The sequence below is a fragment of the Cajanus cajan genome, chromosome 7 (assembly GCF_000230855.2).
Source record: "Cajanus cajan strain Asha chromosome 7, NIPB_CcT2T_4, whole genome shotgun sequence".
NCBI lineage: Eukaryota > Viridiplantae > Streptophyta > Magnoliopsida > Fabales > Fabaceae > Cajanus > Cajanus cajan.
In genome coordinates, this window is record NC_138523.1 from 2,752,191 (window position 1) to 2,771,807 (window position 19,617).

At 31.4% G+C, this 19,617-nt stretch overlaps 2 protein-coding genes across 2 annotated transcripts; one reads left to right on the top strand and one right to left on the bottom strand.

The window, feature by feature from the left end:
* The first annotated feature begins 245 nt into the window (after positions 1 to 245).
* Positions 246 to 679, top strand: SMAP1 (small acidic protein 1). The gene has a single exon (XM_020384503.3). The coding sequence runs from the start codon at positions 343 to 345 to the stop codon at positions 526 to 528; it is 186 nt and encodes a 61-aa protein (XP_020240092.1). The 5' UTR covers positions 246 to 342; the 3' UTR covers positions 529 to 679.
* A 1,303-nt stretch (positions 680 to 1,982) lies between these two features.
* Positions 1,983 to 17,663, bottom strand: LOC109818936 (putative triglyceride lipase). The gene is made up of 19 exons (XM_020384490.3): positions 17,189 to 17,663; positions 15,789 to 15,847; positions 15,496 to 15,577; positions 15,236 to 15,303; positions 14,746 to 14,815; positions 12,357 to 12,438; positions 12,026 to 12,090; positions 10,583 to 11,611; positions 10,359 to 10,421; positions 10,233 to 10,279; positions 8,734 to 8,779; positions 8,547 to 8,626; positions 7,484 to 7,597; positions 6,611 to 6,692; positions 6,267 to 6,392; positions 5,421 to 5,501; positions 3,739 to 3,864; positions 2,588 to 2,772; positions 1,983 to 2,359 (listed from the first exon to the last, which is right to left on the bottom strand). Exons 1-18 carry the CDS (start codon positions 17,456 to 17,458, stop codon positions 2,710 to 2,712), a joined length of 2,553 nt encoding a protein of 850 aa, XP_020240079.2. The 5' UTR covers positions 17,459 to 17,663; the 3' UTR covers positions 1,983 to 2,359; positions 2,588 to 2,709.
* Between the last annotated feature and the right edge of the window lie 1,954 nt (positions 17,664 to 19,617).

Here is a 19,617-nt window from a genome sequence, read left to right on the forward strand (position 1 = left end):
ATAAGAAAAATAATTTATGTAAAAATAAAAACTAAAAACGATTATCATAAAGAGTTGTCTCATTTATTATATTTTTTATTTAACTAGTCATCAGTGGAGAAATATTCTGTACCTTTATGTTTTATTTAAAAATTTGAAAACAAAATAGAAATTGAGATAAAATAATAATGATTATTATAAATTTCAATTAAACGTTGTAATACACCGTGTTTATGATCTGGAACCTGTGTTAAAAAAACACTAGAGTTAATGCAGTGACCAAAACGACGTGTTTTTTTTCTGAGCATCGCTTGGTTCATATAAAACCCTAATTTGTCGCTCCGAGTGATTAGAGAGAGAGAGATGATGAGAGCAATGGAATTGTTCGGAGAGATGGAAGAGCAGGTATCGGCGATGGCTATGGATGTGGACGACGTCGACCCTCTCGAGATCTTCGCCGAGGGCGTCATGGCCGCCGACAACAAACTCGCCGACGCCGATTTCTTCAACACCTTCCAAGACGATTTCGATGATTCTGATATCAACTAACACCCCTTTCCTCGTCAATGCCTTTCGCCTTCAATAATTTCTCACTTAGGCTTTCGGTATCTTGTATTTTCTTCTCCATCATGGAGAAAAAAATATGTAATTTCTCTCTGGGATTATCGCGTTAATATGATGGATGGCTCTTTCGTCATGATTCGCCCTCTTTTCTACAATTTCTTTTATGGGTTGTTTTGATTTTTGCTGTTTAATGTTTTTATTCTTTTGGTGTATATGATTATTGTGTTGTTTCTTCTTTTTTTTTTTGCTTTTTTTTCTCTGATGGTGTTTCTGTTAGTCTTGGTTATTCGTTCTTGGTTTTGCTTGAGTGTTTGTTCTGTTTTAGTGGGTTTTGTGGCAGAGCTTAATCTACCTGGGAAAAAGTTCTTCGGTTTTTCTTTAAAGCGAGTGGAAAAAAAAACAAAGATGAAGTGTATCTATTATTGAATTTCAGTGAGTTAAGAATTTAAGATTATCTTGAATTTTAAATCAAATAAACTAGAGATGCATTTTTCTGCTGAATGTTTTAGTGAGGCACTGTTATAAATGTAGGATGTGAAGGATGCTTCTAGCTGTAGTAGGTTAAAATTCATCAGTTATTCATGAGAAAATTAACTGTTAATATTGTAACATGTTAATGATTTGTTAAAATCTAGCATAATATTGATTGTTGATTTCTCATTTACTGTCATCTAAAGTGAAATGCTCACCTCAGAGGGGCCAGCTCCCTCTTGGAAATTAGTTTCTAAAGGAATTGTTGCTTTGTAAATTGATTGTTTTTGAAGATATAAAGATAATACAAGCATGTTTTTATGACCCAAGGAAGCATTATAGCAGATGGTTCGCTTGGGAACTTAGAGGGGCTGTTTGTAATGTTTTTTAATTCACATTATGTGAACATCTCATTCTGATTATACTTCAGCGCTTATCTATAGTTTTGATATGTAAAGATGCATGTGAGGGGAGGTGTAGTGGGATGAAGGCTTACAATATTTTGAATCTTATTGATGTATTTGAATTTCGAGTGTTTACCATGTTGTGTATACGATTCAACATTGTGTATTATCTAAACTGCATCAGGTTGTTCTCGAGTTGAGTCATGAAAAAAAAAAAAAGATTTAGGCAAGTTCGAATAAGTTTCTCACTGAGCTAGTTTGCATGTTCCCTTGAAATAACTTGGTGATATATTTGCTAAAATATTGATTTTTTTTTGTGGTGCAGTTTTGTTCAACTCGAACATTCGGATCGGTTCCTCTAATTTCTCGTTCACCTCCAATTTTGTTAATAATTAATCATAGCAAAATTAGTGTTTTCCGCGCATCTTTTATCACTTCTTTAGGAAATGGTAACGTGGTCCAAATAAATACCAGCAACACGGATTATCCTCTTAAAATTGCTTAAGACTCCTCCCAAATGAATCTACTGTAAAAAATTAGAGACTCCTTACTTGGAGTATATAGTTCATCTCAACAATAACCGAATCTTTCAACATTATATAATGAATACAACACAATCCAATAAAAATGTTAGTCCCAAGAAAAAGAATGAAAACACTTGATATAAGCATATTTACAGCATGTTACATTTTGGGAGACTATAAATGCTCGAGTTCAAAACAATAATTGGACATGACACACTACAAGTCTATCTTTGACTATTTGACGCGTCACGCATGCTATAACATCAATTTCTATCATCACAAGGCAAATAACTACAATACTAAAACTATAAATTTTGTTTGGAATTTTCGTTCCTTGCAGTCGCCAGCAACTCATCATTCCTTTCAGCTCCATTTGCAAACTATACTGAATATACTGCATTGCTGCCATCTTGCTCGCTGCCAATACATTTAAATTTAATAAATAAAACTGAAAATGTTCTTCAGAGAATGTTAACCATGCCACATATAGCCACATTCAAGTTGTTTCCTTGATGAGGAAAAGAATAAATAACTACTTTTAGTGAATTATGCGCAACTATTGCACAACCCAACGAGAAGATTTTTACAGCTTTTTAAAAGGTAAGCAAAATGCAAATATTACAGTTAACAGAGAGTACAACCTACCATGCCAGTAAAGAATTGGCTGCAATAAAAGTGGCCTCAAATAAATATATGCTCAAACATACTTCAAGTCGAGCATGGAAGACTTCTGCTGTTCAGCCTTGTAAGGGCAGACCCTTGGTTTATTATATGCTATAGTTTTGATCCTGTTCTGACCTTGAGACAACTTGGTAATTTGATCTTACATTCTGAAATAATTAATAACACAGTGCCATACGTTAACAGCAGAAAGAAAAAAGAATGAACTAACTATATATAAAAAGGAAATTGCATAATGACATCACTAAAAAAGCAGTCAATTCCTATTTTAGTCCCTTAAGATACTAGTGATGCAAATTGGTCCTCTAAACAAAGTTGAACATCAATATGATCTTTAATCATAGAAAACGACATCATTTTGATTCTATAAAGAAAATGGACATCAATTTAACCTGTGAACACCAATTGTTCCATTAAGTCCAGAACAAAAGGAAAATTTTGATGTCACTTTCAAAATTGAAGGACAAAATTAAAGTTACTTTCTCGAGGACCGAATAAATGTCACTTGTATCTTTGGAGGACTAACATAACATCCAATTCAAATTATCTTTGATTATTAAATCTCACAAAAGAGGATGAAGAAGTTCCTACAAATTTAGCTGAAACAACTTTATACATTTCCATATCTCAAGATGGGTAATATAACCAACAACGAAATATCGTGCTGTACCGTGTGAATCAAAGCATACGTAATACTTAAAATGGATACCCACAACATATTAGTTGATATTTGTTATATATAAAAATCAATATAATCATGGCAAGGAGTTTATCATACACCTAAACTGAATGATGAATAATTTGAAAAAGCCAGAAAGAATATCAAAATAGGCATTTGTCAGTTCTTAAGAAATTTATTTTTTCCTTAAAAGAAATAAAGCAGTAAAAGACAGAAAAATGTCATTTCATATATTTCATTCTTTTAATATTCCTATTATACGCCTACTTTAAGAAAAATCCATCTGAACTACTTAATCAGTAATTCCCCCCAAAGACCTTTTTTTCCAAGTAAGCTAAACTACCACTAAAATCAGACAAGAATGGTAATAACTACCAGCAGAATGGAAGAATTAGGTAAGTAATACATTAAATAGTTTAAAGAGAATGCACTGTACCTCTAGTAACGTTATGTAATAGAAATCCTCCATATGCTGCATCAGAGCACTTCCATCTCTGATTGAGCGGAATATATTTATTTCAGTTTGTAACAACCTCTCAATAAGCTCCTTCTCACCCTTCAACTGGACACGTCAAAATTGGAAATGGTGAACACATAAGAAAGACCAACTCTAAATTCTTAAAAGGAAGAATATGTCAACGTGATAAAAATAGCACATTTCAGTAGATTGAGAAGAATTCAATTATTACGGGGAAGATCTATCGAGTTAGAACCAAAGGATAAATATATGCTACAACAGGGGGCAGAGCCAGGATTTATAATTTCCAAGTACCATATCATGCCTTAATGTCAGGGATACAGAGTAAATTGGCATTAGTATAAAACTACGTACACTTGCACTAATCAATAACTTCTTCAAAAATGATATTTTGATTGATCAAGAAGACGAAACTATCTATCATATCAATCTTGCGTTTGACAAATTGTAGGAACAAAAATAAGAACATGATCAACTGGTTAATATCTTGCTCTTTTCTTTGATGTTAAACAGTAAATTTTAAGACACAACATTAGAGTAGAAAATGATGATGGGTTTACTTAAAATTTTAAAGCATGATGTAAAACGTGCATTCAATCAACAGAGAACTATATAAAAAATGCTTTTATGGAAATGAAAAATAAATGGAACCAAAAGTGGACAATGATTATCTGATCTGCAAAAGCCAAGTGAGATATTAATTACATAGAATTTCTTTACATTAAAACTTAAAAGAGATGCAAAAACCCAGCCTTTTAAAGAGAGACGTGATTGATATTCTAAAAGTACAGCTGCAAACCTAGTCAGAGAACTCCAAGACAAGCCAAAAAATACTATGAAATTATGTATTAATTTTTAACTTCTCAATAAATGTATCGTGTCTACAATCAGATAGAAACTGTGATTTGAATGACAAATAATCCGTTAGGAATTATCAATTCTCATGTGACATCAATGATATAAGTGAGGCGAGTGAAATGCATGAGAGCGTATCCTTGCTAAGCCCATGTATTAGTAGGATAAGTTTTGAAGAAAAAAACACTTTGTTAGGAACCAAGAATTAGGAAAGATAAAGAAAAGAAAGATTTTATTGAATATGTTGAAAAGAACAAAAAATAGGAGAGAAATATCTCCTCCAAGGGTTTCCCCTTCACAAAGGATTTCTCGTTTCACAAAGAGCTAATGCTCAATTTACAAATGTGAACAAATCTGAATCTTCCCCTCTACCAAGTAACCTCCTATTTATAGATGTGATGGGCCTAGCCCATGATATCTTTCTAACTAATAACTATTCTAATTCCCTTTATTCTATATCCTAACACACTTTGATGTCATTGCTTTGTTTTAGAAGTTACTTTCTAGCTTTAGAGAAAAACATTAAAATTCCTGAGACTGTTACTGTTTTTTAAAAGAAAAATCCAATTATCACAAAAAAAATTTAATCATGTCTTTTAAATTCATTTTTCTTTACAAAATAAAAAAAATTTGATTTTTTCCTTAAATGCACAAACAAACAAACCCTTATTATCGGTTTGGAATATAACATGTAATATGCATGTGAAATCAAAATGCATATAAGTGAATTTGGGGATAAGAACAGAATAATCATTTACTTGAAAGTTAAAAGAGAAGAAACATACAAATTCACTGACTATAACATCTGGTGTTGATTCCCCGAGAACATCACCTTCATAACCATCTCCCAGTATATCCTTGTTTTCCTGGATAACATGCATTTGATATATTAGTTAGTAAAAGTATACATCAGAAAGTGTCCAATCCATTTAAAATCAAGAAATCATTCGTGTCTTAATCAAACAACTTTCATGTGCACTGTCATGCTGTTGATAAGAGTGTAAATTTCATCTGAACTGACGCCAGTATGACCGAAAATAATATATTAATTTATATACATAAAGAGAACACAGAGTTCCTGATAGATGGTGACAAATTTATCCTGAAAACATTCAAATTATTCAACGATATCTAACGAATTAAACATGATCTCAATTTATACTGTTTCTAATCTGCCTGATGCTTTCATTCATTGATTGTTTAAGAAACAGCATCCAAAAGCACGTATGCTTAAGACATAATGGAAACAAAAATGTGGTAATTATTCATATTATAATAAGCTTAATTAATAATGAACAGGGAAAATCATAAGGTAAGAAAATTTGGCAAAAATGTTTACAGTTTCAGGATAGCTAACTACCAGATTGGTTGCCAATGCTCACCAGTGGTAAATAATGAACCACTTATGGACCCAATCAACCACTTAAGTGGTTAATTGTTTCTACTATTTTTACTAAGAACTCCATTTGAGTCATTTTCCTTGAATATTTCCATTTATAGCCAAATCAATAAGGCTATTAAAATTGTCAACAAAAGCCTGACGACAGTAGATGATACAGAAAAGATTTTATTCATATATTTTAATTTAAAATAGAGGTATGTGTGCACAAAGCATTATAATAACCACTCACTAGGGAATTTCTCAAAACCCCTGCAGCAAGAAATACAGGTCGCTCTACATGACAATAACCCATTAACCTAGGAACGGTAGGTATAATATCTCTGTGATTCACAACTCGCCAGCTATCTTTAACTCTCTGAAGATAGAGGAAGAAAACAGTCAGCTGTTTTACACATGTAGAAAGAGAAACAAACAAGTCAACAACATGATAATTGAGAAGACAAAATGCCTCCAGGTTATACAGGTTGGTTCAAAATTTAGAAATGCTAAGGACACAATAGATAATAAATTCAATATAGCATTAAACAAGGCAATAAAAACAACATTAACAAAATAGTTATACTATTATCCAACCTCATTATAAACTTCTGCAAATCTTTTGTTGCCAACCCTAGGAGAACCAAAGTTATACATAGTAATAGAAATTGCTCCACGCCTGGTAGACAAAGAAATGATTATTGCATACAGTAAGTCAATAACTACCATAAATTTAAAATGGGGCAGAAAGAGTGAATGTAAATATTATGGTAAATTAATCTGCAACGTAAATATTATGGTAAATTAATTTGCAGTTTGTATACTTTTAGCGAATTTTTAATGGGTCCTCATAGTTTCATAAACTTCTTCAATGGGGTACCTTGATCCAGCCTATTGTTATGTATAGTATAGATACCCAAATGGAAGTTATTGATTATTGACTCATTAATAAAAAATCCCAAAAAGTACAAGACCTCCAATTTAAACTACATGCTACATTTCAAGATGCAGGCTAAATAGGGAGGAAATTTAGGAAATACAAGGGGTAAATAATATTAGCAAATTTCAGTGGTAGCTATCTGCATATAATGTATGGATACATCATTGATGTAAAGGACAATTTCACCAATGAAAAAATTATTTGAGAAAATTATAAAACAGGCAATTCATGCTCAAAATATGACTCTTCCTTTCTCCTTATCCCTCTTTTCTACTAAAAATATAAAGAACCATCACTACTGACAACACACCACAGCAGATATAAGCTTAATTGGTAGGTACAAAACCCAGATGCATAATATTTAACATAATGAGTATAACATACAGTAGAATTAATTAATCTAAATAAAACATTTGGTCCATAAACACATGTTAATGCATGCCCATTTGCATATAAAAAAAAAAAAAAGAAAAAAAAACTTAAAACAAATTATAAATGGAAGAAATGCTTGAGAGAAATAATAAACTTACTTCACTAATTGATTAGATGAAAGTTCAAGAGCAAGCAAGGTTGCCAATGCACCACCCAAACTATGACCAGTCACATAAACATGCCATTTGTGGAGTGGCTCAGAGTTATCATTTCTGTCACAAAAAGTACTTTTTGTTTGTTAATGTGAAATATGATTTTGAGATGTACTATTGACTTCTGTTGGACTCAATAATTAGAAACACAAAACAGTATTTGTATCACGGAAACAATCCGGTTTATTGACTAGATTTCCATACAGGAACTCAACACACAAGGGTTTCTGATTACAGAGGAGTTTCCTCCTTCAAACACCAGAAGCAACTAACTGACACCTTAATTCCCTTCTCCAAGCCTGCCAAACCATGTGTATAACACTATAACAGTCACCTCCTTAGTAATAACTGCCTAATTCAAAATTGTAACCTAATATAGAACCTATCACATAGTAACATGTAAAAGACAATGAACTTAATCAACATTATGTGTCAATACTTAAAGGCTTTATGAGGAAAATTTGTGCCAAATCATACAGAACAGCATAAGCAGAATTTGAATAAATTGGCGATTCAATCCAGCAGGCAATTTGTGATCCTCACTACTTTCTTCAGGAGAAAAGTCAAGGAAAATATTGAAATGTTCTGTTTGAGAATCATTCATGTGCCTTCACCTTAACAGCTTAACTTATCGGATGGCTCGTGACATTGTATCAAAGCCTCATTAACTAAGTAGTTAGGATTTCAACCCTTCAACCCCACCCCATTCTTCTAAATTAAAAACATTTCAACAAATGCTAAAAAGGGGCCAGCAAAACTTCAAGTCCAATGGGCTCTAGTGAGGTGTTTAGAGATGTAATGTACACCCAAAACTTATGCTTTTGGTGTAGCCTGTTCATTACAATATGTAATTCATTTATGTCACATGATTCATAAAAACACTTGATGACTCACTTTAAAAGCTTCAAGTTAGAAAGCAAAGGAATTTTCAAAATATTCTAAGAAATACAGAATGATTTTTAAGGCAGTGTGCTTGGTGTGATAAACATTCTTAACAAGAACAACTTACACATAACCAATTGCAAGTCGAATTAAAGAAATGATCCTGGTCCTTACTGAATCATAAGCACTTAGAAAACCACTGTGAACCTGCAATAATCATAGAACCATGAACAATGGATGAATCTTATGTTCTCAAAGCCTTCTAGAAATCTAAACATGTCTGACACATATAAACCTGCCAACAGTCAACATACTTGAACCTCTTGCTTGAAATCTCCACCTATCCTTTCAGGATTTAGCCTATCGAAGTCATATCAAAGTTAGTTGTGGAATAAAATTATCTGGTAAAATCAAAAGCATTTTAGTTCAATCCCTAAATTAATTATGATTGACATAGAACCAATGGATATTTTTTGAGGGCCTCTAAAATGGCATAATCTCAAAAACTAACAGAATGACAGAATATGAATAATTGAGAATTTTATTAACTTTTTGAAGTAATAATAGTCAATAACAACAACAAAAACAATTATGTGTTTTTTCAATAATGAAGTAGATAAAATATCTTTCTGGCTGCTGTCCCCAAAACATGCATATATTGCTTTCTATAACTTTTATTCCTTATTTTTAATTTAATCTCTTTCAATTTTTTTACCAATTATTTTGTTTTAAAGTCAAATATATCACACAAAAATATTAAGCAGCGTCTAAGTGTCTAACATAATTACACAATCAAATATCATACAGGCATAATTTCTCACAAAATTAAAACTATATCAAAGTGGTGAGATACTAGAAAGAAAAAAAAAAAAAGATAGATATAGCGACCAGAAAACAACAACTTTCATAGCCAAAATTTAAACCAAACCACTAAGGGTGTGTTTTTTTAGGTCCATAGACACGGTCCAGGCAGTGTCCAAAGGTAACAACCAAAGATTAATCTGTACTTGTGAGAAGTGACTTTTGTTGGCCAAATATTATTTTAACACTGAACTAAGACTGTTTTTGGTTACCCGTTTGAACACCCCAACACACATTATTCTTTCATAGAAAGTTGTACCTTTGTTTGGAAACTCAGTATCCTATTGAACTGAATGTTATTATCTCCTAAAAGTTAGTTGGGCTTGGGCCCAAAGCTACCCATTCCTTGGGTTTCCGTTAAACCTAACCAGTTTCAAGCATTTTAAATTTCATAATATTATAGAGACAAAATTACCCACACCAACTTCTTGCATAGGCTTTTATAAATCAGGTTTCTCTATTTTAATTAGTGGACTGGTTCATTTTCTTTTTACCAGGTGACTTTTCAATTATTATTATTATTATTGAATAAATTGGTGTTCTGGTTATTTTAAGTTGTTAAAGCACACTTGAAAATTATATTTTTATTTATATATTGTAACATTATTCATAAACTTGTTTTTCTAATTTATAATATTAGTACCAATTTTTTTTGAATTGGAATAATAATATATTGTCACTTCAAATATATATAAAAAAATAATGAAATAAGTAATACTATAATCACATTATAAAATTCATACCCATTTGAGTAATTATACATTTAAAAGTGCTTTTGATTAATATCATCCAAACACGTTTCATTTTAATAAAAGTATCCAAACATAAATCAAGTTATACTAACTTAGCTAAACTTAAGTTCAAAAAATTATATTCAACCAAACTCCATTTTGTAAACTATAATCTAAACACACACTAAACAAGTCACAACTATGTTGGAAATGAATGTTACCCGGCTGGCACAAGCATTAGATCAGTTCTCAAGTCCTTCCATTGAGACTGAAAAATCAAAAGTATAAGCATTTTTAACTCAAACCAGAAATAGTATTCCACCAAAACAAACAAGAATGTGAACTACCTGTTCTGTTCCCCTAAAAGCAACCACTAACCTTCTCCGTGCAGAATCACGCCAAATTGCAACCTGAAAGTTCTAATGACTTAGAAAATAGAAAGCAGTGCATGGAATAAGATATTGGCAATATATCACATAGATTCTCGGATGTTACATTACCAATTAAAAAGTTCATAAAAAATAAAGAAGTAAAGTTGATTTATAGAAGAGGAATGGATATAACAAAACACCTGTGTGTCTGTGGATGCATTATCTAAGAAACATAATTTTTCAAACTCAGACTTAATAAAACTAGGTTGGCCCAGTGAAGTGGCCAGCATTGCCCAAGCCTCCATGGCACTTTCAGCAGTAGAAAAAAGTTCTTTCATCTCTTCAGTTTTTTTATCATCTAACACTAATCCATTTTGTGAGCTAGGAAAATTCTGACTAGAAGTATATTCTATACCATCACCTCCTGCTTTGGTAGAATCTTCTTTAATTTTCCTCTCTTCTGAAGAAAGCCCTTCATCTTTTATTTTGGAAACTGTTGCAGTCAAAAGCATTAAACCTCCTAAAATTGACTCAGTCTGCCTCATCAAATTCTGTGTTGCTTTTTTCACCTCTGGAAGTGAAGACTGAATTGCAGCAATGGTAGATTGGTCACTTGTTTTATCATTTGTATCATCTTTGCCTTCAGGTATTGCAAGTCCAGATTGAACATAAAAGCTTTCAGCCATATTTTGTGACTGTGAGCCAATTTTGTTTAAAAACTCCAATCCATCCCACTTAAATTTCTCAGGCACATAAAGACCTAGCTTTTGACCAATATTAGAATTAATAACATTAGCAAAATTCCTCCAAAAAATTTGATTTGACATCTCTTCCTCACTAAACTTTGTTGATGATTCAGAAGCATGTCCATTTTCAGCATCACTCTCATGTTTGTGAAATTCCTTTGAGTTCCTCTGTTCACTGCAGGCTTCACTAGAGGCTTCAGAACTAGCAGCTTCGTTAGAAGGAAAATTGAAAATAGAAGCAGCTTCAGTGTCATGCTTATCATTATTAATATCAGACATCTGACCCTTCAGAAGAGATGAATTGTTAAAAGACTTTAACTGCCCAAATGCATATTCCACAAATTGACGGGCCTGTACTGAATCAGAACCAATAACCTTTCTGAATGCAGAATCAAAACCCTTTATCTTTAGAAAGTCTAAAACAAAAGGTATCTTCCACCATCTTTTCTCTTCATCAATTTCATCATAGGTTTTATATTTGACCTAAAATCCAAAATTTATTACAAAAATAAAAAATTATGAATTATTAAAATGTAACCTTGCATTATTTACACAACTGCATTTACACCAAATTAAGCATATAGCTCATCTCAAAAATCTTGAATGAACTTCAAGAAAAAGTTATAATTTTCATTAAAACCTATAGATTTATTAAAAAAATACAAGATCATTTAAGATGAAACAGTTCAATGCAAGTGATAAAACATGTAATTATATATTGGCATATGACATTTTAACAACTTACAACATAGATACAGAATTTTTCCACTAAACTATACATGAATTAAACTGCATAGACATCATGCTGTCCACTAAAATTCAAATGGTGAATAACTTTTCCCCATAATATAAATCACTATTATTGGGTTTTATTCTCTTCCAATAAAAGAAACATACCTCCAGCTGAACCTTTCCGCCACCACCCATTCCTTCCAACTCGACCAGAATTTCATGCACATCTCCTTTAACAAATGCATTTTTGCAGCCATAAGTGTAACCATAAATATAAATTTTATGCACTTCTAATTAAATTTGTAAGTGGTGTAAAAAAAATTGTAATTAATTTTTTACACTACTTTTATCAATGTTAAAATTCCACATAATCATGTCGGTTGAACAAGTATGAAAGAAAATAGAGCAGAAATTCAACCCATAAGAAAATTTTAAGCAACATAAGAGTCTTTCAACACTGCACCAACTATATGTCACAAGATTTTCTGGTCCTCACCATCACAAAGCCATTCCAGATCAACACCTGCATTCCCCATGCGTTTGTGAGGAGTCACAAGGTTTGCATCCCAAGCTGCAACCTAAGATATAAAACCAGTTGTTAGAAGATTGACATGATCTTTTCAAGATAATTTTATTTTTGAACATATATTTTTACGATTTTTCTTTTCTATATTCAGATAATAATACCTCAAAGCAAGTGTTTGATTAATTTATAAGACAATACAATCTGCACTATGACATAATGACTTTAAGAGAAACAGTAAAGGAGGGTGGAAATTTAAACATGGGATGAAGTTATAATTAGCACAATAAGGATGAGCGGAATGTCAAACAGAAATTAAAAATCTACATATGTTATAAATAACTTTATGCATTCCATTTATCATTTATTATGTTATATAATTATATGACATACAACTTTTATTACTAGCAATCAGAAGTCAGAGAGCATAAAAAAGGACAAGAAACGCAAATGGACTACTGCCTCATGAAGAGGAATACAAGAGAACTTTACATCACCATGTAAACTATATATGGTAAAAGATGATTAATTCCTCTGGGGTTGTAGGCAGAATAACACAGTAATCCTCAAGTTTAACTAACATAATAAACATCAAATATACAAGTGAAGCTAGTAACCCTTGCATATCACTAGAAGTGCATGTGTTCATACTGGCACAACTAACACTGTCAGGTCACAATCAGTCATGCCAGCACCTACAGTTAGATGTTGCCACTTGTGCAGGTTCACACATATGGTTAGGTGATGTCTATCTAACTTTACCAAGATTTTAATCCAACCCCTATATATTAAATTGAAGTTCATTTTCTTGAGAGTGGTTACATCTCTTAGTGTCCTCTCTTCCTTAAGGAATAATGACAAAGTTTGAGAACATGTTTTCTATTTTCATTTTTTGTTTTCATTTTCAATTTTTCAAGGTTTATAAAATGTTTATTTGACTTCCTAATTTCAAAATGACAAACCGCTTCCTTGTTCATGTGATCTTCCACCAAAAGGATCACTGGGTCTTCTAGAGGCTACTTGGCAACAAAAAGAAGGTCCCCATTTCATATTTACAGTATGTTGTGGACTTGTGGTGGTTCATGGACCTTTGCCATTCACATGTCATCACTTGCACTTCACAAAAAAGACACTTGCTCACACTTCAACAAATAGAGGTTGCATGAAACAACACATGCTTGGAATCAGTTAAAGAGTAAATTGCCACCAGCAAAGTAACTGGATTGGAACTAGAGCTCGCTAGGGGCAATTCTAGCATCTGAATGCACCCAGACGCAAGGAAGACATGGCTGGCTGCAGAAGTTGCATTTTTTTTTATTTTTTGAATTTTTTTTTTATTTGGGATGAATTTTAAATTTGATTTTAAAGGAAACATTTTCTAAAATCAAATCAAATATATTTTCACTACCATTTTTTATTTTCTATGAAAATGAAAACAGAAAATGCCCAAAGTGGACATTCCCTTAACTTCTGTTTTACTAAATAATAAATTTGAATTCTTTAGCATTAATTATGCATATCTTTGTAATTTTATACATATTTTCCCTTTTTAATCTTTATTTTTTTAGACTAAATTGTACTTTTAGTCCCCTTTTAATTCTTAATCCACAATTCCGGTCTTCCTATTTTTAATTAGGCAATTCTGGTTTCCCAATTTTGATCCAACCATCAAATTTGCACACCTATAATGCATTGATACATAATCTCCAAGGTGATAGTTTTTTTTTCTTCTTTTTTTGTCAAATTCATGCAATAACATGATAGATTGAATACCACTGAGTTATCACTTTCTTCATGAGCAATTTTTCTAAATTAAAACAGTTAATACATGCAAATTTGATGGTTAGACCAAAATTATGGATTATTATAATTTGGGGACCAAAAGTACGGAATAAGAATTAATGAGTGTAGCAGTTAAATTCACAGTCACACTCACAATGAACATGAGAGTATCATCCATTGATAATATTGTCTGGACACATATCTACTATAGAGTATGATATAGGTCTGAAGCACATAACTATCAAGTTAAGAAGAGAACCTAACTTCAAGTCAACTATGAACGTTCACTGAAGCAAATTAAAGTCAATTGTATCAGGTTCTAATAAGTAGTCCAAGTATACAAGAAATAGAAGACTTTGAAAGAAGGGCTTATTCATATCTATTTAGTATAAGTACAAAGTAATGATTAGTTTTACTATATTATTTTGTGAATCAAGACATGCCAATCAATTCCATGCAAGTTTCAATTCACTTTCAACTTATCTGTTATGAAGGGATTCTTTCGAGTGTGCATTCCACTAATATGTATGATGTATGTGTCCATAGAAGCAAGAGAGAGGGAGAGATCATATGTGTTTACCTGTAAAGGTTGGCTTGGAGGCTGCTTAATATTAAAAGTAAACTCCTCATTCCATGTTGGCTCTTTTGTCCTGCCATTAATTAATTTCACATCAATGAACTCAATGTACCGACTTAATACGATAGTAATTCAAAAAGCAGTATATAAATGTACCACTGAAGTCAAGACATTTAATTCTAGCAAAGAAGGTGAAAGAGACACGTTCAGTGGGAATTTTATGAAATAAAAAACAATGGTCCCCACATAATGTTCTTGATTCAACTTAGCTAATGCACAAATTTGAAAGAAAATGAAAATCCGGATTCAGAAAATTAGAAAAATGTTTCCAGGGACAAGTTGAATGATTTTTAAATAAGTCACATAGTACAAATTTTGCAGAGACATTGACTCTGAACCATAACCAATTCAGACCACTAAATTCTTTTTAAGCATTAGATGGTGGTTTTCGAACAAGTGAAATGGCCAAAACAAAAATAAGATGCAAGCTCACCCCCATTTGATATTGCTTTTAGCAGTCTGAGAATCCATCTGTATGACCACATAAGGGTCACTTGTTCCCTGGATGACACAAGAAGATCAAATATCAAGCAATAAGAGAAATCATAGATAAATAAGTAGTTGTATGAATTTGATACAAAATTGGGGGCAGCAGGGATAACTGTCAGATACAAGGAAAAATAACAAGTAGTGCACATTTCATCTCATCACAGAGCTATATTCAGGGCAGTAAATTTAAATAAGATAACCAACCCATGGATCCATGGCAGGAAAGTTGAACCCTTTTTTCAACTTTATGAAGAGTTGACCATCATAAATTTCATGAACAAATTCCCTGTATATACCGGAAAAAAATTGTTAAACATGCCATTATTTTAATGAGGAAGGAACTTGAAATTAAATACAACAAGCCTTGTTTGATTAGATAGGGGCAACTACATAGATCAAATGACACCATTGGATTCCATAAAAAATGCATTTGAATATTTTAAACTGATGACAGAAAGAACAACTAAGTGCAACCATGAAAGGCAATTGACACTTACTCAGAAAGGTAGACTGTCTTGCAACCAGCAGCATCAACTTCACGCCTGCCCATGTTTTCCTGAAACATGTTATAATGGGAAGAAAAAAAAAAGGTTTGAAGATGACTTTCATTACACTGTTAAAAAAAAATTATCTCATCTCAAGCGTAACATTATGACCAATTTATACCATTCTACCCACAATCTCATGAAGAAACAGCAAGAAAAATATAAGGTCACAGTGACATTTTTAAATTTTTACATGGTAACAACTACTCTCGTTCATTGCATGTTTTATAGCATACACAAACAAGATAAATAGGGGACGACCAATTTACTCTTTCAACTTGACAACCATTACTCTATTTGGTCTATGACATAGAGATCAAATTAATTGACAAGCAACAAAACAAAGGACCAAATCAAATAACGTACACCAAAGTTAGGGCCTAAAATGATTGTCAATTAGGAATCAAATTGACAAACTCAGGAATAATTGTCAATTCCAAGAACCGAAATTTATTTTTTCTAAATTTCAGGAACAAAATGATCAATCATCATAATTTTAGGGTTTAGGGACTAATTTGATACTAGAAGATCAGCAAAAATTTAAAGCATAAACACTTATAAGTTATAAGAAAAGAAACTATGAATGAAAATGAATTGAACTTCTCTTGCAACATAAAATCTGCTTCTGCAAATAAAAACTCTTATCTTACTTCTTCGAGATTAGATATCCATAAGTGGACTTTAACTTATGAGAGAAGCTCAATTCATTTTACCTTCTTACTTTTTTCCCTTACAAGCATTTATAAATATGTTAATTGACTTCGGAAAAACTTTTACATAAATATAAAAATAAATTAAAATAATTTTTTCAATAAACTAAATATGTATAAGTTAATTTGAAAGAGCTCCCTTATATTAATTCTTTCAAAACTTTTTTTTAATCTATGCATAAACTACTCTCTTACATTAAATTCTCCAAGAACTAGGATCGGCAGATTGGAAGTTACGGTAGAATGCACAAAGTCTTATATTCTCTTAAACACAAAGTCTTAAATTTGAATTCCGGATTCCATCTATCTTGTTGTAATTCCGATGGATAAAAAAAAAATCTATGCATAAACTACCTTTAGTATAGAAACTTATTTCATTTTACTTGTGATTTCTTCTCCTATTGTATTTGCAATAACCTTATCCAAACAAACTCTATTTAAACAAAGTCACAATTCCATTATAAAATGATCGATCAATATAATTCCAGGAACTAAACAACCCGGACAAAAAGGACGAAATAAAATCGTCTAGCATTTCAATTACAATTACAACCATTTGAGTTCAAACATCCTCACTTTTCGCCTAAAGTTTCTTCCACTTTCTCCGGAACCAAACGAAAAGAACGAAAAGGAAAAACATACAGGGGGAGTGGTGTAAGCTTCGAAGGCGAAGCCCGCGAGAATAACCGCGAGATTGATATCGAACGGAGGCCGTTCATCGTCCTCGGGAACCGCGACTCTCTCGAGCTGGGAACCGGTTTTCGAGGCGCAGCAAATCGCGAGAACTCGCCTCCTCCGCGCGCCGGAGAAAACGCGCAATTTTGCCGGAAAACGAGGCGGGAAAGTGCGGGAAAATAGCGGAAGCGCGGGCGCGAGAGGAGAGAGAACGTAACGGAATTGAAGAGAAGCCATTTTGGGTTACATCACATTACGCGAGACGAGAAGAGAGTGAGTGGGAGAAATAGCAATAAGAAAGAAGAAGAAGAAGAAGAAAGGCACTAAGGTAGTGGCAAGTTGTGTAATTTAGATGAAAAGAAAGGGTGAAAATAGATGATAGTGGCCGAGAACAGAGAAGTGTGGTAAGTTCGGGCAACGCTGGTGGGCTCTGGAAAACTTGTCAACTGTCGATGGACGGTGACACTAATAGATCATACTAACTTTTAGTGGAGATATTTTTTATATGTTTAATTTCATCTTTTAATAGTTATTATACCAAAAAATATATATATCCTTTAATAGTTATTAAGAGGAGTCTTACACGGAATGATCCTCTCCGGGAAAATTTTTTACTGGATGAGATCTCACTTTTTTAAAAGAATATTAAATATAATTTTATTTTTATTAACAATTATGGGCCTATAAATTAGAATTTCAAACGTTTAAAAAAATTGTCGTTAAAATTTTTTGTCATTTAGATATAATTTTTTATAATATTCAAGATAATTATATTTTTTTTAAGAATATGTCAAAATTTTACCATATTTAATTAAATAAATTTTTATTAAATTTATTTATTTTTAGAATATATCAAAATTTGATGATATTCAATTAAATAAATTTTTATTTAAAAAAGGTTTATTGATATTAAAAAAAATAGAGATTTCAATGTTGGATCTCCTTTTGGGAATGTTGTGCATTAAGAGTTACACATATGTGTCTCTATATTAATAAAATATTGTTAATTTTAAAACTAAATTATCATAATTTTATTTTTAATTATTTTAAAAATGGAAATTATTGTGTATATATAAATAAATGTTATCTATAATTTTTAAAGATGTGAAAATTTGATCGTATTCCAATGTATGATAAACACATTAAACAACAAAGATTTCAATAATATGTGAATACCATTTAATATCAAAGTTGTTAATACAACTTCTATTAATTTGAGGAATTCTTTATAATACAATTACGTTAAGTTTAATTTCATAAATCATTAAATAGGTATTCAAAACTTATTAACAACTTTGATATTAAATAGGATTCTCTCATAAAAATATCACTATTTAATATCAAAATAGTTTGGAGATAATTGATGTGTCTCTTCAACTAGTTTCAATGTGCTCTCAATTTTCTTCCATGAATCTTTAAACTCAAAAGAAACATGTAAATGATAGAGGAGAATTGGACACATCATTTGAAAGAAGATAAACAAAAAAGTTGAAAAACTTGCTATAAAGAAAAATTCCTTGATAAAAGTTTATAAGGAGAAAGTTTCTCCATGAAAGAGAATTAGACTTTTGAAAGAGAAAACTCAATGTTATTTTTCATAAAAAGCTCAAAAGTGGTGAGTTACAAGAAGGGAAAAGATATATAAAGAATTTGATAGCTTGTAATGCTAATTAGACCAACCATAGTGAAATGTAACTAAGATTAGGTTAACTTGTAATCAAGTTAATTAACTAACTATAATTACATTTTAGAATTTGAATTTCTCTAATGCCAAATCTTATCGCAAATCTTAAATACTAAAAAATAATGTTTCTCAATTTTTAGCATTGGAGCATATCAAGTGTTTAACACATGTAAGTTATGTTGCTTAATTAAGCAATCATGCCTTAATTGATAAAAGAAATAAAAAAGTATATTTCTATGACAAGATGATAATTGATGGATGAGAGGCTACATTGCTAGAAAAGAAAAAGAGATTGATTGTCTTTTAAAATATATTTTTTTTAAAAATATTTATTAAATGAAATAAACATTTTTTTTGCTATGTGCTTGTCTAAACTATTTATTTAAAAATATGTAACTTTTTACTTAAAAAAAGAGAATTTATATTTACTTCTTAAAATTTATCTTTTAAAAAGTATTTTCTTAATAAATTAATAGAATAAAGAATCGAGAAACATAAACTAAAAATTTCTTTACTAAACTGATTAACCCATCTAATTGTGTGTTATATAGAGAATAGTGTTTCACGTGAGAAAATTTCTTCTATAAATTTATTATTTTTATTATTATTAATCCTAACTATGTGTGTAATAGACCGAAGGAGAGAATTATAAAGCAAAAGTATCGAGTCTTATTATTGAATAGTCGAGAAAACTTAGCTCTAAAATCAAGAA

Coding starts and splice junctions, on each gene's coding strand:
- SMAP1 (XM_020384503.3), top strand. CDS start 343: ATGATGAGAGCAATGGAATTGTTCGGAGAGATGGAAGAGCAGGTATCG.
- LOC109818936 (XM_020384490.3), bottom strand. CDS start 17,458: ATGGCTTCTCTTCAATTCCGTTACGTTCTCTCTCCTCTCGCGCCCGCG. Junction 15,848..17,188: donor AAGCTTACACCACTCCCCCT/GTATGTTTTTCC, acceptor AACATGTTTCAG/GAAAACATGGGCAGGCGTGA. Junction 8,780..10,232: donor CTAATGCTTGTGCCAGCCGG/GTAACATTCATT, acceptor TGACTTCGATAG/GCTAAATCCTGAAAGGATAG.